Here is a 27,250-nt window from a genome sequence, read left to right on the forward strand (position 1 = left end):
GGAAAAATTCTAGCTTGAATGCAAAGTGGATTCTATTACCTTTGGCTTTGCTTTCCGCTCTCTGAAGATTTTTTTTTTCACCTCTGATGTTAGCAAACAAGTCTTTCAGCTTTTGATTAAAATCTCTCCTGAATATGAAAATAGAATATTAAAATAGACTAGAAGACCTCCAAGTTCCATTCCAACTCTGTCATTCTGAAACTCATTCTGAGAATGTACTTTTAATTGTTTATTCCAGGGTTATGAATTGACCTTAAATCTGTTCTTCCCCTCTCCATAACCTTCAGGATTATTGCAAAGGTGTCAGACTACTCAGACTGTCAAACTTGAGATTAATTATCGCAGTACAATTGCATAAAAGCCAGTTTATCAAAAGACACAATCCCTAAGCTGCGCCCATCACTAAAATATATCCCACCTGTAAAATTGGCAATCTTAGCTCTGCATGGAGTTGTAGAAATGAATAAAGTAATGTGTAGAGGCTTAAGGCATATGGCTGGCTGCAACCTTTGCAAATAAGATAAATCAGCCCATCCATGGGGTGCTGTCAGAGTTATTCTGGGTGCCTGAAACTTCTTCCAAGCCAAAAGCATCAGATTCATCCTTAAAATCCCCCCAACTTCACCCAATGCAGAAAAGAGACTGAAAATTCCCACCAATCCTTCTGCTGTACTCCGTCTATTCCAAAAGGTGAAAATATGAATCTAAGCACCTGTATTTTATCCACCTATTTGCTGCATCAGTTTTCTCTTTAAAAAGTATAAGGGTGTGCTTGCACGTTGTAGAAAAAAGACTCTTCAGAGAACAGTAATAAGCCGGTGTTTTGTGTCTTCTTTTGAAAAGATTCATTTCCTCTCATTCATGTTTCCCGAATCTTTCCTCATTGAGTTTTCTAACTCAGGGTCAGGCCTTGTTTAAGCTTGGACCTAAATGTGCACTCTCTTGTCTCATTTGCCTTCCTGTGTTTGCTTTTCCCCCACGGTGTGATTGCAGGAAGTTTTAAACAAAGGGAAAAGAAGAACAAAACTTGGCACATTTGGAGCCACCTCCCTCTATCTGCGTGGGAGCAGACTCCTCCCAGGGGCTGGGCTGACAGATGCCAAGCATCTCCATCCCAGCAGATCTCATTTCAGTGCCTTTAGCTGACCACTTACAGTCAGACCTTTGCCTTGTTGCTTGCCAGTTTTTCAGTGGTCAGCAAGCTTAGGAGAAGGATGGTTGCTACCTGTCTGCATCTTACTGGGGTTGTGGCTAGCTTTGTTGGTTGGATTGGCTTGATTGTGGCCACTTCCACAAATGAATGGGTTGTGACTTGTGGATACACCATCACCACTTGCCGGAAGATGGATGAGTTAGGGTCCAAGGGACTGTGGGCTGATTGCGTCATGGCAGCAGGTCTGTATCACTGCAAGCCACTGGTGGACATCCTCATATTACCAGGTATGGATTATCCAGCAACTCCCAACTCTGACTCCCAACTCAAACCAAACCCCACAGTTTTCAATGCTGGTTTATTGTATTTTTAGATCGGACTTCTTAAGGAATTTGAGGATATTTGGTAAGATTGCTGAAAAAATTTCAGACATTGTTCCAAAGATTTTACAGGCTATGTTTCAACCTGGAAAATTATAAAGAATTAGAACAGACAAAAAAGGAATAATATATGGGGAATTTTAGTTATGTTTGTTTAGAATCCTAATAATAACAGCAACAAATGGAGGGTTAATCTTTTATGGAAAAGGTGCATTTGAAATTATATTTGAATAAACAAAAAGAGATAAATTTGTGAAGAAATTTATGAAGTGAGGACATCAATAAAACCCTTAATCTCTGCAAGATAATAGAATCACTTCTTCTTCTTCTTCTTCTTCTTCTTCTTCTTCTTCTTCTTCTTCTTCTTCTTCTTCTTCTTCTTCTTCTTCTTCTTCTTCTTCTTCTTCTTCTTCTTCTTCTTCTATTATTATTATTACTACTACTACTACTACTACTACTACTACTACTACTACTATCTGTCCACAACAATATGAAGTCACAGCTACCAGTTCTTTAGCTGGTTTTGCCTTCATATAGAATACAGAATAACAGAGTGGGAACCCTGTTGAAGGAACCTTGGAGGTCTTCTAGTCCAACCCCTGTCACGAAGAAACCCTACCATTCCACACAAATGGTTGTCCAATCTCTTTTTAAGAACCTCCAGTGATGGAGCATCCACAGCTTCTGGAGCCAAGCTGTTCCATTGATTAATTGTTCTAATTGTCAGGAAATTTCTCCTTAGTTCTAGGTTGGTTCTCTCTTTGATTAATTTCCATCTATTGCTTCTTGTCCTCCCTTCAGGTGAGAAGCTCGTGAGCATAGGTTGACCCCATCTTGTTTGTGGCAGTCCCTCGGATATTGGAAAACTGCTATCATGTCACCCCAGTCCTTCTTTTCACTAGACTACTTATACCCAATTCCTGCAATTGAGGAATACTACACACTGAATTCTTCCCAAGAACCAAGGACATCATAATGTATTGATGTAGTGTGTGTGTGTGTGTGTGTGTGTGTGTGTTATATATATATATATATATATATATATATATATATATATATATATATATATATATATATATATATATATATATATATATATATATATATGTTTTCTTAAGTTTTCGGGTACTTACATGTATGGTGTTCGGCTTGGTTCGGGTATTTTCCCACGTCATTGTAGTTCTTTTAAAGTTGTAGCAACGTTTCAGCAGAATCTCATCTGCCATCATCAGGCTTCTGATGATATATATATGCATCTGAGCAGTGCAGCCTTTTTCAACTGAGAGATGGAAAACATATCAATGCGGAGATTTTCTAAGTGCCATCCAAGATTTTTTTTAGTATGGGATGCAGTGTGCCAGACCACCATAGCTGCTTTAATCTTTTCAGTTTTGATTTTCAGATCTTGATACTTTTTGATCTTCTCCAATTCTTTGTCTTCTGGTATTGCCACCACAATTATTATTATATGCACATGCTCAGATCATAATATCTTAATTTCTGGCAAATGGAAACATTCGAAAGGGGCAGAACAAAAGTCAGGGTAAAAGTAATAATTTTTAAAATTTACTTTCCACCTGACTTCCAGTCACTGTGATCAGTTGGCATGAGGTCATTTTTTAAAGGTCTGTCTGCAGCCAGCCCTGAATTTCCTAGGAATTACCACTGAAATTTGTGTGACTCTGGATGTTCCACATCTTGGGGTCTCTTTTGAAACATCAGCAAAATGGGACTCACAGATGCTTTGGCATTTGTCTTAAAATAGGTTGGGCTTAGGGGCTACCTGGTAAATCCTGTTTATAATACTGGGCAGGTCTTTCCTAGCCTGGAATGAAATCTAATATACCATCTGGTCTGTATCACTGAGCTCTTCCTTATTGGTGGATTAGCTTGAGTGACTTTGTGTGGGAATGGAGACAATGAAAATATTTTCCACACTGTATGGTGTAAAATACAAAGCTATACAAATAGTAACAGCTGAATTTTGTTATTCCAGTGTGGGAAGTTTGTGCTATCAGGGAAGATATCTTTTAGAATCACCATGTCAAAAAAATGAGGGTTTTTTTGTGGCTCTCTGTGCTATTAGACTTCACAAGAATCACTTCTCCAGGAAGGATGTATTTTTCTGATAACAAAGAACTAATCACAGGGTTTGCATGATAATTGGCATTATTATTAATAAATAGCCTTTATATATTTCTCAATTAGTCATTATCAATCAATATTAAACATTTGTTTAAGATGTTTCTCCTCTTTTCCAGATTTTAGGATTTTTAGTCTAATTTCATTTTATTTCATTGTAGCATTATGAGCACCAGTTTGATTGGTATGAGTTTCAGGACCAATGGAAATAGACTTTTACTGTATATGTTGCTTAATGGACTTATGGAACTCCCTGCCACTGGATAGAAATGACCAGCAAGTTAGAGGGCTCCAGGGAGGACAAGTTTGTTAATGACCAGTTTATATGTAATCTCCTAATTCAGAGGTACATCTGAATATTATCTGATGAAGGTTGATAGATGATAAAGGGTTTCTAGACTGAGTTAACAGCTATTAAATAGGATGGAGGAACAGACAGTCGATCCAGAAAAGTTGATGTAATATTTTGCTTTTCTTATGTGCGTGACTGACTTAACTAACAGCATGATTAGTCTGCAACTATCTATAAATTCAAGCATAACATGAAAACCGAAGTAGGAAATGTCCCTTTCAGGAACTATATTATTCCAATTGTTAGAAAAGAGCTGGCTGAGATATATATTCATATTTTCTGCATACTTTGCAGTAACTTCAATAAATGAATTCCAATTCCTATCCATCTGAAATTCTAAAAACCCCAGGGAACATTAGCGTAGAAGGACTGTAAAATTTATTCAATTTTGTCCCTGTGAATATATTTCCAGGCTGAGGTGTTTTAAATGCTAAATTGACGGTTAATCTTTTGCAGCAGATTTCAAGTAATGGATTTTAAGGTTGGAATACAAATACTTTGATTAAAATTTTAAAGTCCCCAATAAAGTAGAACTTGCAAGCTGGAATTCTGCTCACTTTTAGCAACATAACATCATGAGCAGACAGCGTAAACTCAAACTATAGGTTATTCCTCTTTGGAAGATTCTCTATAGTCCCAGGCTGTTTAATGCATGGCTCAGTTCTACACCAGTTTCATACTTCTAATTCTCCAGTTTTCTCTAACCTGGAGTTATTCTGTTGTGCATGATTGTGAATCTCATATCTGATACCAGTTTTCTCTAACCTGGAGTTATTCTGATGTGCATGATTGTGAATCTCATATCTTCAAACCTCTACAATTAATTATTTATTGCAGCATCCAGTCTGTCGGAGGTTTTGTCTTTCAAGCTTTTGGACCAGTGCTGGACCCCATCTTCAGGGAATTTCTCTCTACGCCCCCCTCTCTACAGAATTTCCCTAAAGATGGGGTCCAGCATGAGTCTGAAAGCTTGGAAGGCAAAACCTCTGGTCCCGGTGACCGACTCAGATTGGATCCTGTGACATTATCCTGAGACACCTATATTCGCATTCATTCATAATTATTTAGTGTTATTTTTCATTCAGGAACTCAAAGAGCATATTCTTTTCGTCCCCTAGGCTACATTCTTCCATCAACCTTGTGAGGTAGGCTAGAGGAAGAGACTGAGATTGACCCCAAGTCTTCCAATTGTTCTATGGGCAAGTGCAAATTTCAATCTAGATCTCCTCATTCTAGCTCCAGAACACTTCTCCCATATTTTAAATACAAATTAACAGAGTTGGAAGGGACTTTGTCGGACATCTAGTCCAACCCCTCCACCATTTCTGACAGATGGCAGTCCAGTTTCTTCTTGAAAGCTTCCAGTAATGAAGCTCCCACAACTTCCAAAGACAAGCTGTTCCATTGGTTGATTGTTCTCACTGTCAGAAAATTTCTCCTTATTTCCAAGTTGAATCTCTCCTGATTAGATTCCATCCATTATTCCTTGTCTGGCCTTCAGATGACCCCCTCCTCTCTCTGTGGCATTATTTTGTTTAAACCTGATGTCACTAGGAAGTTGCAGTCATCAAACTCTCTCATTCCGTTCGTAACTTTGAAGATGATTTACTGTTATTTTCTGGAGTTGTAATTCTTCCTACAGGCAGGCAAACTCTGCTCAGATTCTGCAAGTGATAGGAACATGGTACAGGTAGTCTTTGACTTACAACCGTTTGTTTAGTGATTGTTCAAAGTGACAAAAACACTGAAAAAAGAGACTTATGACTGGTTTTCATGCTTGCAACTGTTATGGCATCCCCATTTGGTCTCACGATCAAAAGTTGGATGCTTGTCAACTAGCATATATTTTTGACACTTGCATTGTCCCAGGGTCATGTGATCACCTTTTGCGACCTTCCCCGGCTGGCTTCTTACAAGCGAAGTCAACTGGGGAATCCAGGTTCACTTAATAACCATGATACTAAGTTAACAGTGATTCCCTGAACAACTGTGGCAAAAAGATCATAAAACGGGGTGCAACTCTGTTAACAACTGTTTTGCTTAGCCATGGAAGTTTTGCGCTCTGTTGTGTTCATTTGGAAGAAGTTGTAGTTGTGGTTGGAAGAAGACAAAAACCGATCCCCTACAATGTCAAGGACCTTGGAGTACTCATATCTAACAACCTAAGCGCAAGAGCTCATTGCAACAGCATTGCCAAAAAAGCTTCAAGAGTTGTAAATCTAATCTTAAGAAGCTTCCCCTCTGGTAATACTGAATTACTAACTAGAGCATACAAAACCTTTGCTAGACCAATACTTGAATACAATTCAGCTGTCTGGAATCCATGGTGTATATCAGACATTAATTCAATTGAGCGTGTCCAGAAGTATTTCACAAGAAGAGTACTACACTCCTCTTTTCGCAACAGAATACCCTGCACTACCAGGCTTGAGATTTTGAACTTGGACAACCTAGAACAATGCCGCCTATAGTTTGACTTAAGCATAGTTTATAAAATAATCTGCTTTACTGTACCAACAATCAATGACTTTTCACCTTCAACTGCAACAATACAAGAGCACACAACAGATATAAACTTAATGTACATCGCTCCAAACTTGATTGCAGAAAGTACGACTTCAGCAACAGAGTGGTCAATGCCTGGAATGCACTACCAGACTCTGTTGTCACATTCCCAAACCCACACTCCTTTTCCCTCAAACTAACCATTATTGACCTCACCCCATTCTTAGATGTATGCAAGAGGTGTGCATAACTGCACAATCGGGCCTACCGTCCCTGTCCTATTGTCCCCAATTATTCGTACCCATTTCCTGTATTTATACTTATGTTTATCATCTTGTAAGCTATTGACAAATTAAATAAATAAATAACATTTATTATTCTTAGAACTTGATTTACTGTTTGTGAGCTCAAAGGAATCTTAAGCATTCTTACCTCACTTTTGGCTACATTTTTTTTTAGTCTTGGAGATTATTATGTTGAGTTGCTTAGTTTCAATCTGCTTGTCAGCCTCATTCCAAGAAATGAAGTTTCCAACTCTCCCTTTTAGAAAGTCTCTGGCATGCTTAGAGGCTATAGAGCATTGTACATATACCTGACTTTGTGGCTGGGGTGGACATTCCTGTTGAGTTTTAATTCGCCTCCAAATCCTAAAAGTTGATAATCAGGAAGACAATGATTTAAATAGCTGTTATCCACTTTCTGGAAAGTTTGAAATAAAGTAAACAAGCCAGTACATTTGCCAACGCCACAGCAATAGGAAAAAACAACAACCCACCAGATCAAAATTGTGGACCCTGCTTCCTCTTGTTATGTCATCTGGGCAGCCTTTGGAAGAGAAGGTACTATCCTTTCCTCTCTGGAAAAAAAGTTGTCCACCACTGCTTTTAGAGATCTTGCTGTGAGGAAATGCAGATGGACATTCTCAGTCATGCAAATGGATTTTTTTCCCTCTGGGAAAGGCCTTTAGTTTAGTTGCAACAGTGTAGGACAGTAGTGGCTAACCTTTTGGAGCTCCTGTGCCAAAAATAGTGTGCTTGCTTGCTTGCTTGCTTGCTCGTGCTCTCATGCCAGCACCCATAAGGCAATGCTCCCCCCACGCCCCCTATGCATGCGTGCGCAATCCCCAACCCACCCCCCACACCCTGCCGTCCCCTTACCTGCACTGCACCTCACACCTGATTTTCGGCAGGTTTGAGGCCTTTTTCGGCCTCCCAAAGGCTTGAGGAAGGCTTCTGCAGGCTTCTGCAGGCTTTGCAGGCCGAAAACTAGAGCCATTTCATCACTTCCTGGTATTTTCGGAAAAACAGGAAGTGATGAAATGAGGCTAGTTTTCAGCCTGCAAAGCCTGCAGAAGCCTTCCTCAAGCCTTTGGGAGGTCGAAAAGGCCTCAAACCCGCCGAAAATCAGCTGTGAGGCACGCACATGCGCAGTGAGGTAAGTTTGTCTGCAGCTCGTGTGCCGGCACAAATGGCTCTGCGTGCCACCTGTGGCACGTGTGCCATAGGTTTGCCATCACGGGTGTAGGAGAACCCTGTTATTTAGCAATAGCAATACATTTAGACTTATATACCGCTTCACAGTGCTTTACAGCTTTCTCTAAGCAGTGTACAGAGTCAGCATTTGCCCCAACAATTTGGGGCCTGATTTTACCCACTTCGGAAGGATGGAAGGCTGAGCCAACCTTGAGCTCGTGAGATTTGAACTGCCAAACTGCTGGCAGCCAGCAGTCAGCAGAAGTAGCCTGCAGTACTGCACTCTAACCACTGTGCCACTGCGGCGCACCCTTGAACATTGTAGGTTTGCAAATTCTGAAGTCTTTCTTCCTACAGGGTACGTCCAGGCATGTCGGGCCCTGATGATTGCTGCCACAGTTTTGGGACTCCCAGCTGTTTTCCTCCTGGTGACTGTTTTGCCTTGCATTCGGATGGGCCATGAACCTGGAGTGGCCAAGTATCGGCGTTCTCAAATGGGAGGAATCCTTTTAATCCTCTTGGGTAAGGCTCCCCATGTCTCAATTCACTTCTTCGGGTGCTAATCAAACTCTAACCTAGCATGCTTTCCAGTGAAAGATCCACAAAGCTGTACTTGACCTCAGAATCATAGTTATCATCACACTAACCTGGGACAGAGCCAGCCTCTCAGTGAAGGTTGCATTCAAACATGTTAAATTAACCTGTTTTGAACATCTGTATTTATACAATATATTGCATCATATGTTACCCAAATGGCACTGGTCTGCCTAATTCACTCTAAACCTCAACAAATCTAATGGATGTTAACATGAATGGAACTTAAGATGTTGTGTGAATGCATCTGCTAAGCAGGAGTGGGATTCAAAAATTTTAACAACCAGTTCTGTGAGCATGGCTAAGGTGGTGGGTATGGTTTAGTAACTTTAGTGGTCATGTGACTGGGTGGACATGGCTTGGTGATCATGTGACTGGCTGGGCATGGCCAACTCAACTTCACTCACATTGAAGCACGCATCTCCTCGCCTCGCCTCTCATGACTGTGGGGATGCTGCAACAATCGTAAATGTGAAAAATAGTCATAAGTCACTTTTTTCAGTGCCATTGTAATTTTGAATGGTCACTCCACACAAGCAAAGTACCAGCAAAGGAGGAAAAAAAACCTCCAGAGAAGTTCCAGAGACAGGAAGTCTAGTCCTGCCAAGAATGTAATAAGGGTTAACGGAGAGGCAGTTTCTTTAAGCAACACCAGAATGTTTCCTTCCTGCCTTCCTTACAAGATTAGCCCAGTAATTTCTTCTAACAACTGGTTCTCCGAACTGCTTAGAATGTTAACAACTGGTTCTAGCGAAGAGGTGCAAACTGGTAGAATCCCACCCCTGCTGCTAAGTCCTTCCCTGAGCTGGTTAGACAAACAGAATAGAATAATAGAGTTAGAAGAGACCTTGGAGGTCTTCTAGTCCAACCCCCTCCTCAGGCAGGAAACCCTATACCAGTGGTGGCTAACCTTTTTGAGCTCCTGTGCTAAAAATTGTGTGTGCACTTGCATGCTCATGCTTGCGTGCCAGCACCCAGAAGGCAATGCGCCCCCTCATGCCCCCTATGCATGCGCGTGCAATCCCCACCCACCCTCACCCCCCTTACCTGCACTGCACCTCACAGCTTATTTTTGGTGGGTTTGAGGCCTTTTCTGGCCTCCCAAAGGCTTGAAGAAGGCTTCTGCAGGCTTCTGCAGGCTTTGCAGGCGAAAACTAGCCCCGTTTCATCACTTCTGGTATTTTCGGAAAAACAGGAAGTGATGAAACGAGGCTAGTTTTCAGCCTGCAAAGTCTGCAGAAGCCTTCCTCAAGCCTTTGGGAGGTCGAAAAGGCCTCAAACCTGCCGAAAATCAGCTGTGAGGCACGCACATGCGCAGTGAGGTAAGTTTGTCTGTAGCTCGCGTGCTGTCACAAATGGCTCTGTGTGCCACCTGTGGCACGTGTGCCATAGGTTTGCCATCACGGCCCTATACCATTTCAGACAAAATGGTTAAGGGTGATGCAAGAGTCCATCCATTTTTTGCGAAGTATTTTTTTGGAATACAGGTAGTTGTCGCAGTTTACAGAGTCAACATATTGCCCTCAACAATCTGAGTCCTCTTTTTACCAACCTAAGAAGGATGGAAGGCTGAGTCAACTCTGAGTCAGTCAAGACTGAACAGCTGGCAGATGGCAGAGTTACTGTAGCCTGCAATACTGCATTCTAACCACTGCTGCTATGTGGCATTCATTTAATGACCGTTCAAAGTTACAATGACACTGAAAATAGTGACTTGTGACCATTTTTCACACTTACAACTGTTGCAGAATCCCCATGGTCACATGATCAAAAATTCAAAACCCTTGGCAACTGGCTCATATTTATGACACCTGCAGGCTTATAAATATGACAAGCAAAGTCAGTAGGGAAGCCAGATTCACTTAACAATTGTGTTACTGATTTAACAACTGCAGTGATTCATTTAACAACTGTTAAGAAAGGTTGCAAAATGGGGAAAAACTTACTTAACAACTGTTTCACTTAGCAACAGAAATGTTGGGCTCTATTGTGGTTGTAAGTTGAGGATTACCTATACTGGAAAAATGACCAAGGATGACAGTTGAGGATCACCATGGGGTTGGCTAATTCACACAATTGCCAAATTGAAAGCAGCTACCAAATTGAGAGGAGTTGTCATTTTTCAGGAACCGAAAGATGTCAATTGCATTTTGTTAGCACCAAATTCTGAAGACGATTGTCCCCATGTGTCCTCCTCCCCCTACTACTGAGCTACTCTGCTTATGATGTTCTGTAGCAATTGTCATATAATGTATTTTCTTCTGATCAGTAGGGAAGACCCAGTCAGTATCACCCTGACAACAATAGCCAATACAATCATCGTTAGCACCTGTGTATTTTTGAGCCTTGCCATCTCACAACAAGAGGCCTTGGTGTTTTCTTCACCAGTTTGTTTAACTGAGGAGGAGGAGGAGGAGGATGGGATGGCCAAGAGGAGAGTAGCCTCTTTGTGCTGCCTTGCCCTGAAGTGGACTCTCTCCTTCTGGCAGCCAGCACTGACATCATGCTTTATTATAATGGGTGCCCAGTTTCCACCATGCTGGAGAAGACGTGTCCAGCTGCAGTAGAGACTTCCAAATTCTCTGCAATTTGCAAGAATTAGCCCCAAATCCTCCTGTTCCAATAGGTTAAACAACCAAAGACCTAGAGAGATTGACATCAAGGACGAGGAAGTTATAGACTTTCAGATGTAGCCGAGACTACAACTCCCAGAGTTCCTAACCATTGGTTACACTGATTGGGACTACCAGGAATTGAAGTTTAGCAGCTTATCTTGGAGTAATACACAGAACTGAAGCCAGATAATGCCTGAGTGCTACTAATCAGCTCTCTAGACTAGCCTGGAAAGTTGAACAAGCATCCTAGAAAAAAGGCATTTCGGTACAGTATTATTCTGACGAAACTACACAAACAAGGAGATGCAGACATGAGTAGCTGAGCTTGCACCTTTCTTAGCTCTTATGATCTAGTGCATTAGCCATTTGATCAGGCATTTGGGGAAGAGTTGCAGACTCAGCATATCTAGAGGAGACCACCTTAGAGAAAATTGCTTTAGAGACCATCCATAACTCTTCTTACTTGTAATTCCTATCTCCTTACATCTGAAAGTGAGATTCTGCTCTGCTTCTTACATATCTGGTGGCTGCAGTTTTATAGGATTTTTCTTCCTTCTCCTCTTCCTCCTCCTCCTCCATCATTTTGACTATCAAGTTCAATATTAATTCCTCTGATTTCTATCAAGACTAATAGGAATTGAAATCCAATACATTTGGCCAGCATGGGACATGTTTCTGGACAACAATACCCAAGAACTGTTAAGCACTTTCAGGAAAAAAGTGTGCTCAGAATGTCCAACTGATTTAATATCAGATGCTCACCAAAAAGTCAAAAGCCAAGGGCCTTTCTCTCTTGCCAAGCATTATGAAATGCCTCCTTTGACCTTATCTGTTCAGTAAATTCAACATTAAATTTAGCACATTGGCCTAATACACACATCATGTTAAACCATTGTAATTATTTCCAGTTGCTTAGCATAATACATAATACTACAGTATATAGTTTTACTCATTATGATTATTATATGCAAAGTAGACCATTATGGTTTGTTCAATAGGCCATTAAAAAAACACCAGGACATCTAGACTTAACATCCTGTATGAATGCAAAAATCGAATGAGGTTAGAATTGAGTTGCAATCAATTCTCTTTTAAAAATTTGTCTAGCATATGTTTGAATGCACAATTGCCTTTAGTAAAGAAACTATGTTTGAAAATGGAAAGATCCTTAATAATGGAGGAATGGTGACTTTGGCAGTTTAGCCACAACCCTTCACAACAATGTTTTGAAGCTGGCAAAAATGAGAAGGATGACAATTTAGCTTCAACCCTAAAATCATTTTTTAGTTATGTTGCTCATAGATTTCTTGATTAATTTCAGAACTTTTCACAAACATTTTTAAAAAATATATATGTGGTTTTCTGCTTGTCTTTGTATTTGCTAATACTTAAATAAGCTATCTTCCTTTGTAATCACCTAGCATAAAGGTTGCCCTTCGAAGTTACAAAGCAACACAAATACATGTTGTCCAGTGCATTATTTGTCCATGAAGAGACCAAGAGTGTTGTAATTACGAGGCAGTCGAGTTGTTTGATCATGAACAACTGAATCATGATGATCTTTATTGGAGTCTAGTCTTGCATTTATACACATTTTTAGTTATCCTCCATCACTGGTTAACTTTGGTTACTGCTTAACTTTGGTTACTGTTTAGCACAGTAATTAATACAATAAATTATCTCTAGTTAAAGTCTAACATATGTTTACTTCCTCTCTCTAATCCTCCTTTAGATTAATGACTTTGTTTGCCTGAGTTGTATTTGCTTGGAAACATTCTTTATCTGAGGTTTGCCATCCGAGATTGGAACATTCCTGTAATTACAACTTTACACAAGGGAAGCCGTAAGGCATCAGAATGGGAAAATTTAAAAAAGGGAAAATGAGTGTTCATTGGCTGGTATTTCCCATGCTCTGTTATTGGCCTGTACAAGTTGCACAATGATTGGCTGAAGATGTTCTCGGCAAGCTTCAAACTAAGAGCCATAATAATTGTGCCATGCTGCTGATTGGAAGATAAGAGAGGGTGGAGGAATTGTAGCTTGGTTTAAAAGAATCTGCCAGTGGGAAGGATATTTATTTATTTATTATATTTTATCCTGGCTTTATCATTTTATAAGTAAATCAAGGCAGTGAACATATCTCATACTCCTTCCTCCTATTTTCCCCACAATAGCAACCCTGTGAGGTATGCTGGGCCGAGAGAGAATAACTGATGCAAAGCTTGTTGTTTTCATTTCCTAAGGGAGGACTAGAACTCACAGTCTCCTAATTTCCATGCCAGCACCCTTAACCAGTACACCAAATTGGCTCTCAATATACTCAATATCTTCTGTTTGCATTTTTCCATTGCTCTGAAGCCTCCAGGGTGCTTTCTTTTCCCATCTTGGGGGGAAAAAAACCATGAGAAGTTTCCTTACAATATCTCTTTTAAAAGATTGAATTGAAATATGGGAAGCCAAAGAGACTATAAACTGCTGAAGAGACTATTGTTTAGTGGGAGATAGGACACTCACATCTGTCTCTTGACTATTTGCAATGAAATCAGTTCAGAAATATACTCTGACCACGAGAACTTCATTTTAAAAGAAATGTCAAAATGTCCATTTTTTTTTTCACCGAATGGAATAAGAACTGGGCTGAAATGGATTAAGATGGCAGAAAACTGGCGAGTTAGCATAAAATATAATGGTACAAGTAGAGTGGTACATTTACAATAAAATGATGCCTGAGGAGAAACAAAGTTAGTCATCAATGCCAGCATCCATAAATCAGAAGTCCTGAAATACATGGGATGAAGCAGGGCTGATCTCCTGGAAAAACTCACCTGAGCGTCATCCTGCACTCCTGTACTGCATTGGGGCTATTTTGGGGACATAGGTTTAATGTACTTCCACAGAACAGCATTATACCTGAATTTAAACAAACAGATCCATTGAGCTGGGTACATTTTCAGAAATAACCTGCAAGATAGTTCAGTAGTTTAGTTTACTTTATTGTCATTGCACTTTGTACAACGAAATCAAACACCATTTTCAGTGCACATCATGACCATGAAGATAAACACAAACACATATCCTTCACACGCCACACATTGAATCGAAAACCCCCGACACCGCACCAACACTGCACTATACAGTAGAATTCAAAAGAGCTACTGCCCTGGGATAGAAGCTGTTTTTCAGCCTATTTGTGCTTGTTTTTAATATTCTGTACCATCTGCCAGATGGTAATAGTTAAAAAAAAAAGGGTTCCCAGGATGAGATGGATCTTTGAGAAAGTTTTGAACTTTCTTAAGGCAGCGGGAGCTATAAAGCTCTTCCAAAGAGGGGAGAGGGCAACCAATGATCTTCTGGGCAATGACATCAACCCTAGCAGCAGGGCAACCAGGAAGGTGGCTAAAATTTCTGCCCCAGAAACACATTTCTAGTCATCAAGCCTGTCTGACATTAAAGGTAATGATTGATTATTATTTTTGCTGCCACAGTAATGCAGGTAGTCCTCGGCTTATAACAGTTTATTTAATGACTGTTCAAAGTTACAACAGCACTGAAGCAAAGTGTCCTATGACCCCTTTTCACAGTTATGACCTTTGTAGCATTGCCATGATCACATGATCAACATTCAGATGCTTGGCAACTGGTTCATCTTTATGACCATTGCGGTGTCCCAGGGTCAAGTGATCACTTTTTGCAACCTTCTGACAAGAATGTCAATAGGGTGGCCAGGTTCACTTAACAGTGATCCACTTAACATCTGTGGCAAGAAAGGTCATAAAATGGGGGCCAAGCTCACTTAACAAATGTCTCACTTAACAACAGAAATGTTGGGCTCCATTGTGGTTGTACATCGAGGACCAGCTGTACTGGGCAGGAGGGGGAACATGCCAGTTGCTACACTTTAATTTTTCACAATTGCTGTGATCTTGTCCATAACTACCATAAAAATGTAAGGGGAGCCCTAGACAACAGCTTGGTCATTGTGGCAAAATAGGGATTGTTCATTGGGGCAGTCACGTTTATGTCCAGTCACCATGAACCACGAGATGAGTAGCATATAAATATAAATAAAATAAATCATTTTTTTCTGGTGACTCAAAGACAGTAAGAAGGCAAATTAGCACAGCTGTAAGGGAGAGCCCTTAGCTGGCAATTAATTAGTTAATGCATTCTTCTGGAAGCAAATCTTTGAAGCCAAAAGAGGGAGAGTTGAGCCATTCATATGAATTAGAAAGAACAATCATACTCTCGTCCCATCCAGCTTCTCTGGGCTGTTATTTCCTAGCTGTGCTTGTCTGTCCAAATGTATTGGCCCAATAGCACCAGAAACATCTGGATGTGTGTGCGGAGTCATCTGGGGGTAAAATGGCAGCATGAGCAGATGATCAAGGCTGTCCCCTTTTAATGCGCATGTGATGCCTGCAAGACATGATAAAAAGGCAGAGGGTTAACTGTCAACCATTCTTGTTATTTTGATGCTTTTGACTCTCTGTTGATGTCCTAGTCTGTCCCAAGGAATGAAATACAAAAGTAAACAGTCAAAGCTTACTGCTGGTGGGACTCTTTCCATAAAGTATTGAGAGACCCACCCAACAAAGGGATGCACTCATATTTATACATCTTGAAAAGGCAGGAGAAATCAATGCATAGGTAGCACATGATGTAAGCATCATATTCATAGGTAAAGGATCTTAAGTTCCTATTGATAATGGAACTCAGGAATAGGAACTCCTTCCTACACCTGTTTTCAAAAATGAAGAATAAAGCAATAAAGTAATAAAACAGGAAAGAAAACATGCATACATGCAGAGGAAGGGGCAGTGCTAAATTGCAAATCAATGTGCTAGAGTTACATATCAATAGGACTGATCTAATAAAGTAAAAACTTTGGCCTTATATCTCTAAATATCAATTTGATTTAGTTTATTCCATTTATCTAAGAACTGACTTAGATACAGTATCTCTTCAGCAGAATTCAGTTTAGAATTGCTAGGTTGAATTGATTTTAACAAGCTTTTATTTAAGTTTTAAGCTACTGCTAACCCTAGTTTTGAAAACTTAGCTTTAAGTGTATGTGTGTGACCAATGGCAATTATAGCTCTGTGACTGAAACTTGTTTTTCACAATTGCTGTGATCTTGTCCATATCTACAAAAAAGGCGGGGCCTCAACTGTGCTGTTACAGCCACAAGTTTGACTTTTTGGGCAACCCCCAGGACATCTCATGAGCACCTGCAGGTTTTCTCTGCTTTTCTCAAAAGGATAGTTTGGCCACCCACCCCTTCCTCTCCCGGAACAGATGCGGCTGGTTCAGCCGTTGCTAAAATCTTTGCAAACAGATGTAATTAGAACCACAAATCTCATTCCTAAGTCTAAAATGTGAGCAGGATGAGAAAGAAACACTCTTGGCTGGTGGAAGGGAGTGGGAAAGGGAATGCAAGCTTGCAAAGCAAAACAAGAACAACACAAAGACAGAGGGGAAAGTGCGGACTGGAACAGTTCGAGGTGGAGAAAGAGATACACAGGGATAAAAAGAGGAGAGTGTATGGCCTCATTTGTAAAACTGTTTCCTCATTGTAGGAAAGTAGATTCAGGTTAGGAATTAGGAGGAATCAGGAGATTCCCCAGGACGTAACCATTACACCTAGACTATGGCATCCAGTTTTGGTCACCACACTGTAAAAAAGATGTTGAGACTAGAAAAAGTACAGAGAAGAGCAACCAGGATAATTATTGGACTGGAGGCTAAAACATACAACGAACGGTTGCAGGAACTGGGCATGGCTTTGAGGGGATGCCACAGGGAGGAGGAAGGGGTCAAGCTATTTTCTAAAGTGCCTGTAGGCCAGACAAGGAATAATGGATGGAAACTGAACAAGGAGAGATTCAACCTGGAAATAAGGAGAAACTTTCTGACAGGGAGAACAATCAAACTAATGGAACAGCTTGCCCTTGGAAGTTGTGGGAGCACCATCACTTGAGACTTTCAAGAAAAGATTGGACTGCCATTTGTCAGAAATGGTGTAGGGTCTTCTGCTTAGGGGGGGGGGGTTGGACTAGATGACCTACAAGGTCCCTTCCAACTCTGATTATCTGTAATCTGTAAAAGGTCTCACTGTCTACCAGGAGATTAAATGCCTAGTGAAGTAGTTTCTTCCCCTTTGTTTTAGAGGTCTCCAAACAGTGACTTGAAACTAATAGAATAAACTATTTGTAGCTCAGGGTTGCACTGAACAGTCCTTGGTGCTCTCTGAGCTTGGTTGTTTTCTTGCAGATGTTGCAGATGACATCTTCGGTGCCAAGTTGGGTATTGAAATGTCTGCAAGGAAATGACCAAACTTAGAGAGCAGCAAGGACTCCACACCTCCCTGGAACACTTTAGTGCAGTGGTTACCAGCCAGTGGGCCAGGGACCACTGGTGGTCCACAAAATTTTTTGGTGGTCCATAGAGAAATGTCACCCCCAAAGGACCCCCCCCAAAGCAATTAATCCAGGTTGTGCAGGAATACAAGGCTACGCCACTCACATGGCCCACGGGAACACAAAGCTTGCATCGCTTGCATTGCGAACAACATGAGGTAGTGACGGGATGGGGGAAAGGGCAGAGGGGGGGGGGAACTTGCCCCAATTGCCCCGTGCGCCTCACCTGGTCACCGGGCTGCTTCTTTCCACTTCTTTCTTCTTCTGCTTTTGGCTGCGTGCAAGGAAAGTAGCAAAAGTCTTTCTTTCTCTCCTCCAAACTCCGCCAGAAATGAGTCTTTGGGACCCTACAAGGCATCCTGCTCCAAGAGGCTGCGTCAGTGCGACAAGTCTCACAAAGATTCATTTCTGGCAGAGTTTGGGGGAAAGAAAGAAAGACTTCTGCTGCTTCTGCTGCTTTCCTTGCATGTCTCTCTCTCTCTCTCCCCCTGAGAACGGAGCTGGAGACGGTATCCTGTGATCCCAAATAATGATCGATCAGTAGGAAAACAGGATGGGGAATTTTCCTGCAGACTTTTTTGGGGATTTTCCCAGGGGGTCCACGGGATTAAAAATTATGAGTTTGGTGGTCCCTGAGGTCCAAAAGGTTGGCGACCCCTGCTTTAATGGGTCCTATACCAAGCAAGGGGTGGTATTAGATGATTCCTGAAATCCCTTATAGTTTTATGATGATATGGTTTTCTGGCAGGAACATTCCTTGGTTCCAGACACTGTTTTAAAATGCTGCTCCTGGATATGACAAAGAGATCTGAAAATGCAGAGATTACAATTTCTAGGATCAAGTCCTAATGTTCCCACTTCTGCTTTTCTCTGAAGCTACCTAAACCACTGTGGAACTAACCAAATAAACACACCCTCTCCATAACATTTCATAGGTGGCAGGGTTGCTCAACATAGTTACAATGTCCATCATGGACTTGGATTGGATGTTTGATGCCCTGGAAACTACTTGAACTCCACACAGCCATCCGTCCTACTCGATTCTCTTTTTAACAGCTGCAGTTTTGCTTGTTGCATCCTTGTCCTGGAGTCCTGTGGATGAAGTTATCCCTCTTAAGTCACACATTTGATCCATGTTTTCTCTTATTTATTTTCCTGTATTTTCCTTCCTCTTGTAATTTTGGGGTTTTGACACTGCCTTATTATTTTTTGCTGTGTGGTCTCTGGGACACTGTCGGTTCTACTGGCGTTCTGCTTTCTTGGGCTCTCAAAGAATTTAAAATGATTGAATCCAGTGTGGCTCTCCTCTGCAGGCAATAAAATAATTGGCCAGTTCAGTAGTTCTCAAATGTCAAGGTTTTCTTCTTTTTATGTAAATCAAAATCGGGCATCATCTTTTGCTAGTTCCATAGTGTTGAATTCTTATGGCACAAATGTAAAATAGAATATTTTGGCTCTTTAAAAATCCCTGAACACAGTGGTGGGGTGGCCAAAAAGATCCAGACCTAGTGTGTGATCAATGCCATACTTCTGTTTTATGGGCAAGCAATGTGTCATACTAACATTAAAAGAATCCTGTGAGGTTTTGTGAAGGTTTTCTGTATCTCATTTCAGTGCTCCCCTCTGAGGCTTTCTAATGCCTTGCTGAAATCTGATGTCCAATTTCCACCTCCCTCCCCCCCCAAAAAAGTTTCTATTATTTTGTCTTATTCTCAGTATGATTGATAATTTCTTTTGAATTTCTCTTAGTGGAACATTTAAACCAGTGATAGCGAACCTATGGCACGCATTCCAGAAGTGGCACACAGAGCCATCTCTCCGGGCACGCCAGCCATTGCTCGTTGGTCTTCCGGTTTCCGGCAGTTGGCAGGCACACATGTGGGCGCCCCAGAAACCAGAAGAGCAGCTCCCCGGTGTGCATGTGCACACCAGGAAACTGAGCTTCCATTTTCTTGTGCATGCATGCACACCAGCCAGCTGGTCTTCATGCTCGCATGCATGCCAGAAACCAGAAGACCAACCAGAAGACCTGCGCACATGCGTGCACTGAAACCGGAAGCTCAGCTCCCTGGCGTGCACTTGTGTGCTGGGGAGCTGCTCTTCTGGTTTCCAGTGCCCCTACGAGCTGCTCTTCTGGTTTCCGGTATTCCTCCGTGCGCGCACTCCCATTTTGGCACTCAGTGCCGAAAAGGTTCGCCAACACTGATTTAAACTGACTTAGCTCTTAGAAGGAGGAAAAAATCTTGCCGCAATCCTGTATACATACTGAAGCTTGTTTGGATGCCCACATTTTCCAATCATTAGTCTTAATGATTTCTATTGGGATTTAATGGACATACGGAAAACCAAGGATACTTTACTCAGTTGAAGAGATAATTGTAAAATAAAAGACAGATTGCACAATTAAATATTATTTCCTTCCAAGTAATCACTGGTTTTGATGAGTATGCTTAGAATTTTTATGTTATTTCAATATTCTAGCCTAATATCTATTCAGGGATCTCGTTCTTGCAAGGCCAAATTATAAAGGGAGGAACTTATTATCTCCTTTTCTTATACAAAAAAAAAAAAAAATCACACAAGAAAGAAAAGCATAATGAAAACAGTAGCAGAGAGATGAAAACATAAGAACTTGTGATAGAATTCTCAATAAAAATAGAAAAGAGTCTATTTCAGGTTCACCAAAAGGAAATATTTCTTCACACAATATATAATGCATTAATTCAGTTTACTACCTCAGTAAACTGAAGTTGGCTTTGGTGTAGTTAAAGAGTGAAGACCTAAGAGTTAGCAATCCCATATTATGCTTTAGCCATGTTTGGCAATTTTCAAAAAACTGTCACTCTAAGGTGTCCCAAGTTTTTGTTGTTGTTTTGTTTGCACCTTAGGCCAACAAGTGAAAGATAATTGTTAAGCGCTTGAGCAATTAAGAAATAATACCCAATGTATCTGCTTTTTAGAGAATTCATTCAGAAAAATCAATCAAAGGGCTTACACGACAACACGTTCTAATAAATGCTGTGGATAGAACTGCACAATATTCTAACCTTTCATTTTATTTTAAATATAGGTGCACATTTCAGATAATTGTTAAATCTAGGATTTGTAAATTGCTGTGGAATTCTAGACTCTGTGATGGGCTGCAGTGATTTTTTTTCTTCTTCAAATGTTTCCCCAGCTCTGTGTGGCATTGTGGCTACCATTTGGTTCCCTGTGAGTGCTCACCGTGAAACCATGATTATGAGCTTTGGATATTCCCTCTACACCGGCTGGATTGGATCGGCTCTTTGCCTCTTCGGTGGATGCATCATTGTTTGTTGTTCTGGTGATGCTCAAACATTTGGAGAGAACCGCTTCTACTATGCTTCTGGATCGAGCTCTCCCACCCACGCGAAGAGTGCCCACGTATAAGAGCTCCTGAAAGTTCCCAGGCCTTGCAGAAACTTTTTTTTTTGGCACAAGTGGAAGGGTTTACATTCAATTTTTGGTCTTCCATCTTCTTCCACCTTCCGTCTTCTAAGCTGCATCGGTTGTAGAAGATAGAAAGAAACAACCCGGTGTTTGTAACTCGTAAACACCCCATTTCTCTGAATAGAAATAGCAAATAAAGATCAAGCTAGGTGCAGACACAGTCTTCTTTGGTCAGGCTTTTTCGTTCATAATTCTGTCGAAATATTAAGCCTCTTTTTCTTTTTCCCTCCCTCCCTCCTACTAGGAACAGGATTAACACATATGTATCTGAATTGCCTGGAACTGATTTCGCAGAATGAGTTACCCCTTCCTTTTATCTCACTCAAGGCCATCTTATCTGGCAGTGCTTACCAAGATAGGTGAAAGAATCCCCTGTGTTCCAACTACAACAATGTTTTCTTTCCCTGAAGATTAAAGGATATCTCTTTGTTTTTTCAGTCTGAAAACAGAACAAGCACTATAAGGAAGATGACCATTTCAGTAACAGTGGTTTTTTTTTTTTTGTCTACATGCATCAGTATGAAGGAAATTAAAGAGATCTAATTGCAAGATAAATAACAAAAAATTGTATATATCTCCTTATATATATATGCAATGGGACCGATCCTAAATGTATTTTCTTCATCTCTTTTCTGCCAACTTGTATTTTTTTTACTTTTGTTTCAATTAATTTGTATTCTGACATAAACGATTGAACTATTGCCTAAATTTTTGTACTGTAATCAAATGCCAGTTCAAGTCATGTCCTATGAATACTGATGATAACGATGTCTTTTGTTCTGAAATGAAATACTGTACAATATACTGAAATAAATGTTGAAATTAATGAGTTTATATTCTTCTCATTTTGCTGCTTGGTATCTTCCCTTTCAAACTGTTCTAACCCAGTCATTCTACCGATTCAAAATGTTGGGTGCAATTTTTGGTACTGTTGTGGCTTCTAATGTAAATGGGGACATAGGCGTTTAGGACGGTCAAAAAAATCAAGATGGCAGGTGTAACTGTGTAAAATCCTGCCCCTTTTACGTGTGCATGACACTGGTGTGCATAGAATAGGGATGGGGCTTTGACCATGCAGGCATCACTGATTGGAGAATATATGCCTTCCTCTGTTAAAAATGAATATTAATATAGTTTGATCTAGCGATTAAGACACTTTCCCCACAATGTGCCTAACTCATGGTCAGTTCATGGGTTTGCACGTGAAACCTAAATTAACTACCTAGGATGTTTTCTCAAAATATGGCTAGGTAAAATAATGTATGGGTTGTCTAGTTAGTGGTTTCTTGTGCCACCTGAAGCCTTTTTTAGAACTGGGTGAGTATAAAGAGAAGAGATAAAATAAAAATGTAAGGCTATCCCTATTCTTTGAGAGCTGGCCATATTTCCTGCCTAGTAGTTGATGGTTATACTCAGGTTATCATGAGCATGAGAAGCCAAGTGTATGCATGACTTGTCTAGTGAAGAAAGGGAAGGAAATATAGGACCTGTGAAAGAGAGAAAAAATGTGAGAGAAAAAAATGAGCCCCCCTCAGATCAAACCAGTAGATAACTAAGATTTGCTTGTAGACCATGGATTATTATCCTGGAAATGGGCCCTGAACCTGCGACTGGAGTTCACATATTCAGTTTGAACTGCAGACAAGAGTTATCTAATGGCCGATCCTTAGTCTTGGTGCATCTGATCCTGTTGATTTCAATGGGCTTTGGGATCTCCATTTCAGCAGTGGCTCCAGATATTTGTTAGTTCAAAACACCACCACTTTGGCACTGAACATGTTAGTAGCAAACTGGCTTGGGAGTTAAGCAGACTTAGAACAAAATGTGTATTCTGTCACTCATTGTAATTTGTTATCTTAATTTCATATTGTTTTTCATTCCCTCACTATCTGACACAATGTTCACAGTGTGAACTCTAATTCCAGAGCATCTTGGCAGAACATTTCTGCTGATTACATCATAGGCTCTGGATACAGTTGCTTGTTGTATACCCCCCAAAAAAATACAATAACCACTGCCATTGTAATATGTGGGCGCTATAAAGGAATGTGTAACACACAGCTGTGCAGCTTTGTGAAGACTGGCCCAGGATTGTGGCCTGTGTTGTTTTGGTGTATGCCACTTTCTGCTCAATGGGTCCCATTGAAAGACATGCAAAGGGTTTGAGCAGCTCAGCTGAGGACCAAATATGGCTGGAGAGCCAACACTGTAAAGATGCTTAGATTATGGCCATTCTATCTTTGATTATCCTAAAATTGTTCATAATATTTTGGATGGCAAGTGGCATGAGAAACTACAAAATTGGGATTGATTACAGATATAAATAAAATCAAGAACACATGGAGTGCCTAGTTCTAAAGTGTGTATTCATGATTAATATTCTCTTATTGTGATTTCATGTTTCAGTTGCAGTTCTGCTTAGTGTTCTTCAAAACCTAATATGTTGTTTTATGTTTCCTACGTCCATGTCTAACTTCCATTCTATGTACATATGCATACCTATATCAAAAAAATGTTTGGTCAAATACTCAAGCTTAGGGATGGAACAACCCAACTGCAATAGGCTTCTGGTCTAGTAGCCCACCCAAGCGATGTATCCCAACCCATAAGCGTATCACGTGCTTACCAGAAACATCTCAGGTGGTATTTCTCAGATTCCCCCCCACCCCAGTTCCTGCTCTCCTTTGAGAAAAATAGGATCCCACCAGAGAAGGTGTGTTCTGCTTTGCATTGTTACAAGAAGAGGGGAAATAGGAGCCCCTAGAACCATGATGGTGAACCTATGGCATGCATGCCACAGGTGGCACATGGAGCCATTTGTGTGGGCACGCAAGCCCCAGCCAAACTTACCTGCACTGCACATGTGTGCACCTCCCAGCTGATTTTTGGCCCGGAAGTGATAAAACAGGCCCATTTTTCGGCCTCCAACGGCCTTAGAGGCTTCTCTTGAGCCCCCAGGAGGGCAAAAATGGCCTCCCCCGGGCTCTAGAGACCCTCCAGAGGCTGAAAACGGGTACTTCCGGTATTTCCGGAAGGCCCGTTTTTCGGCCTCCCGGACTGCAGAGGCCTCCCTTGAGTCTCAGGGAGGCCGAAAAAGGCCTCAAACAGGCCGAAAATCAGCTGGGAGGCACACACATGTGCAATGCAAGTAAGGGGGTGGGGGTCTTGTGCGTGCATGCAGGGGGGGAGGGCAGGCCGCATTGCCTTCTGGGTGTTGGTACACGAGCGTGAGCGAGTGAGCAATTTTTGGCATGGGAGCCCAAAAAGGTTAGCCACCACAGCCCTAGAAGCTGATATTCAACAGTCAGTTGGAATATCACAGAGATTACATTGTCACTGGATACTGTAAATAGGGAAATAGGCCTCAGGTAACAAGTACAGCAGCTGATCTTGAATCTATCACCATCTCAAATGAATTTTGAATTGTGTATTTCAAAAGAGCACAACACACTGTAAGTTGCATACCGTTTCTTGGAGATGGGTGGGATAAAAATAAGTAAATATAAAGAAAGAAAGAAAAGAAAGAAAGAAAGAAAGAAAGAAAGAAAGAAAGAAAGAAAGAAAGAAAGAGAGAGAGAGAAAGAAAGAAAGAAAGAAAGAAAGAAAGAAAGAAAGAAAGAAAGAAAGAAAGAAAGAAAGAAAGAAAGAAAGAAAGAAAGAAAGAAAAATTACAATTTTAGACTGTATGGAGCTACAGTAGTATGGTGGTTATGATTCTGGATTAGCACCTCTGGGGATCATCTATGGAATAAGGGAACCCCCTGTGGCATATAAACGTAAAAACATGTATTTTTTCATTTTTTAATATATTTATTTTAAATACACTTAAGAGGTGGTTGTTTTTCTTTTAAATAAATATTTTAAAGGTATTGAAGGCTTATTCCTTATTTTTCCTCTGCAAATTAGCATGTTTCCTAATGAAGTTTTTTTCTTTTCTACAAATGTCCAGGCAGGGGTGTGGGGTGTGGATAGAAAACATTATTAAAACAAACAATGATGCAAAACAAAGAGTTTTGTGGTACTTTTAATTTTTTCAATTAAAATAATTTTCTATCTTTGCATGTAGGTGGGCATATACATGTATGTGCAAATTGTATTTCTCTAAAAGGATCATCTGTTTCTTTTGCATACCATTTATCTTTCACATTGCCTTAAATTCTCTGAGAATTCAGTAAAGAAGGTCTCCTTATGAAACATCGAACAAAGGAGATTCTTACAGGCATGCTGAAGTCAATGGCATCAGACTGTGGAGCCCAAAATTAGTATAACAACCCATGGCAGTCTTGTCTAAGTAGACACCTATGCACAACAAAATCTTACCATTACACGCTAAAGATCATCTCTGTGTACAAATACAGCCCTGAGGCTTCTGATTTCTGTGGATTCTTCTCTGGGTCTCACCCCATCTCTTGGGGCTGATGTGTTAAGATCCCATATGGACTGACTGCCTCTGGTGGATGCCTTGTGGGTGGGTGGTATGGGGGAGAAGATAATAGCATTCTTCTTTGTTGCAAACATTGGCCAAACAAGGATGGTACTGTATGCACATACAAGACTATAAATAGTGTCTATCAGTAGGTCACGTGACGTTCCCTAAGGCCATGCAGAGGCTTAGCAGCTTGGTAGGATCACTGAGGGACATTGTGTGGGCAGGAAGGTCCTTGGCTCTTCAAGTGGAGGAGGGACTGAGTTACAAATGCCCCTGGAGTTCTTCTGCATCGCCACCTCCTCCTCCTCCTGCCTGCCTTGCCAGCAGCTGATGGTGCTAGGCAGGAAGGAGTCTTATGTCCTGTCCGTAGCCTTGATTGCTCTTCTAATATAGGTCCTTAGGAGAGGAGAATCTTAGTGTGGGGCTTGGTGGCTTTGGGGAAGATGTGACACCAAGCTCACACTGTCAGTGTCAATGTGTTTGGCTTCTATGGGGAAATAGCATGGATGCTTACCCAAAGAGTGGAGGGTTGGACTAGAAGACCACCAAGGTCCCTTCCCACTCGATTATTCTGTTATTCATCAAACTCAGAATTGCTTGAGGAAGGAGTTAAAACAGCTGGAATGAAATGTATTTAATTCAGACAGTGACAGGATGGAAGAAACAAAGATCAGGAGACAGAGAATGATGGAAATGCCCTAAACATGTTTGTTATTGTTGTTTTCCAAATTTTATTGCGAAATCTAATACCATTTTCCTTTCCCAACAATGCAAATAAATCCCCAAAGTCAGCCCATTTCAACTACTGTTCTACAAAGGACATATTTCCAGATTCTTAAGGCATAATCTGTTTGTATTTAATTCACTTTAGTGCTGAAAAACACCAGATCTTCTGATATTGGTCATTTTAAGAACTATTTGTATATATCAGTATAGAGTTTTCTTCTCTCTCTCTCTTTTTTTTTTTTGGTTTAATATTTCAATTTAAAACCCACGGACAATTCAGCTGAGACGTTGCCTTTTTTTTTTAAACCCCATCCCTGTTTTTCTGTAAATATAAAGGCACACAATGAAGCATTATGCATCTATTAAAATATACACATTTGGTAAATATAGATTTCTTTTCCAAGTGTCTTTTGACATCATTATATTTGTATATACTATATAATAATCAACAACACAATCATTCTCAAAATAAAGGTCACTTCATTAAAATATCTGCATAAACTGTCGTCATGACACACCACAAAAGCCCATTGCATAGTACACCAACGGGGTTTGGGAATCACAAAAATAAATAGAGAACAAGTATTGTTGTTTTTTTTTCCTTTTAAACAAACACATCGATTTCATAGAAGTGCAAATAAATGTCCACAGCAGGAAATGCCACCTGGTAAAACAAAAACAAAAACAACTTCCAAGGAGACAATATTGAGACCGACTGAAATCAATGCAGCAAAGACCATTTTACTAGTTGCATACAAATGCCTTTGTTTGACACACAGTGACAGTCGTTTGCAGCAACAAAGCTTGAGTAAAGGGCAGTATGGTTAAATAATTGCAGGAGCCCTGTCTCTTTTCCACTGGCTCACTGTGGACACAGGAGTGATGCAAGCAGCTCTCAAGAGCCTTTCATTTGCTTCCAAAGAAAAGCCACAAGGCATGTGCAGAACAGGGCATGCATCAGTCTTCCTTTCCCATAACGAGTACACGGGAAAGAG

The 27,250-nt window shown here is 40.7% G+C and overlaps 1 protein-coding gene across 1 annotated transcript; it reads left to right on the plus strand.

The window, feature by feature from the left end:
* The first annotated feature begins 1,131 nt into the window (after positions 1-1,131).
* On the plus strand, positions 1,132-21,926 carry CLDN11 (claudin 11). Its single transcript, XM_026668357.2, has 3 exons — positions 1,132-1,440; positions 8,362-8,526; positions 20,808-21,926. Exons 1-3 carry the CDS (start codon positions 1,215-1,217, stop codon positions 21,038-21,040), a joined length of 624 nt encoding a protein of 207 aa, XP_026524142.1. The 5' UTR covers positions 1,132-1,214; the 3' UTR covers positions 21,041-21,926.
* Positions 21,927-27,250: the final 5,324 nt, after the last annotated feature.

The sequence above is a fragment of the Notechis scutatus genome, chromosome 4, assembly GCF_049901735.1.
Source record: "Notechis scutatus isolate UNSWTSFEM ecotype Mainland chromosome 4, rNotScu1.2, whole genome shotgun sequence".
In the NCBI taxonomy this organism is placed as follows: domain Eukaryota; kingdom Metazoa; phylum Chordata; class Lepidosauria; order Squamata; family Elapidae; genus Notechis; species Notechis scutatus.

What these genes read in the sequence shown, in the direction of transcription:
- CLDN11 (XM_026668357.2), top strand. Translation starts at nt 1,215, where the DNA reads ATGGTTGCTACCTGTCTGCATCTTACTGGGGTTGTGGCTAGCTTTGTT. An exon ending in GGACATCCTCATATTACCAG is followed by an intron (nt 1,441 to 8,361) that starts GTATGGATTATC and finishes TTCTTCCTACAG; the next exon opens with GGTACGTCCAGGCATGTCGG. An exon ending in AATCCTTTTAATCCTCTTGG is followed by an intron (nt 8,527 to 20,807) that starts GTAAGGCTCCCC and finishes ATGTTTCCCCAG; the next exon opens with CTCTGTGTGGCATTGTGGCT.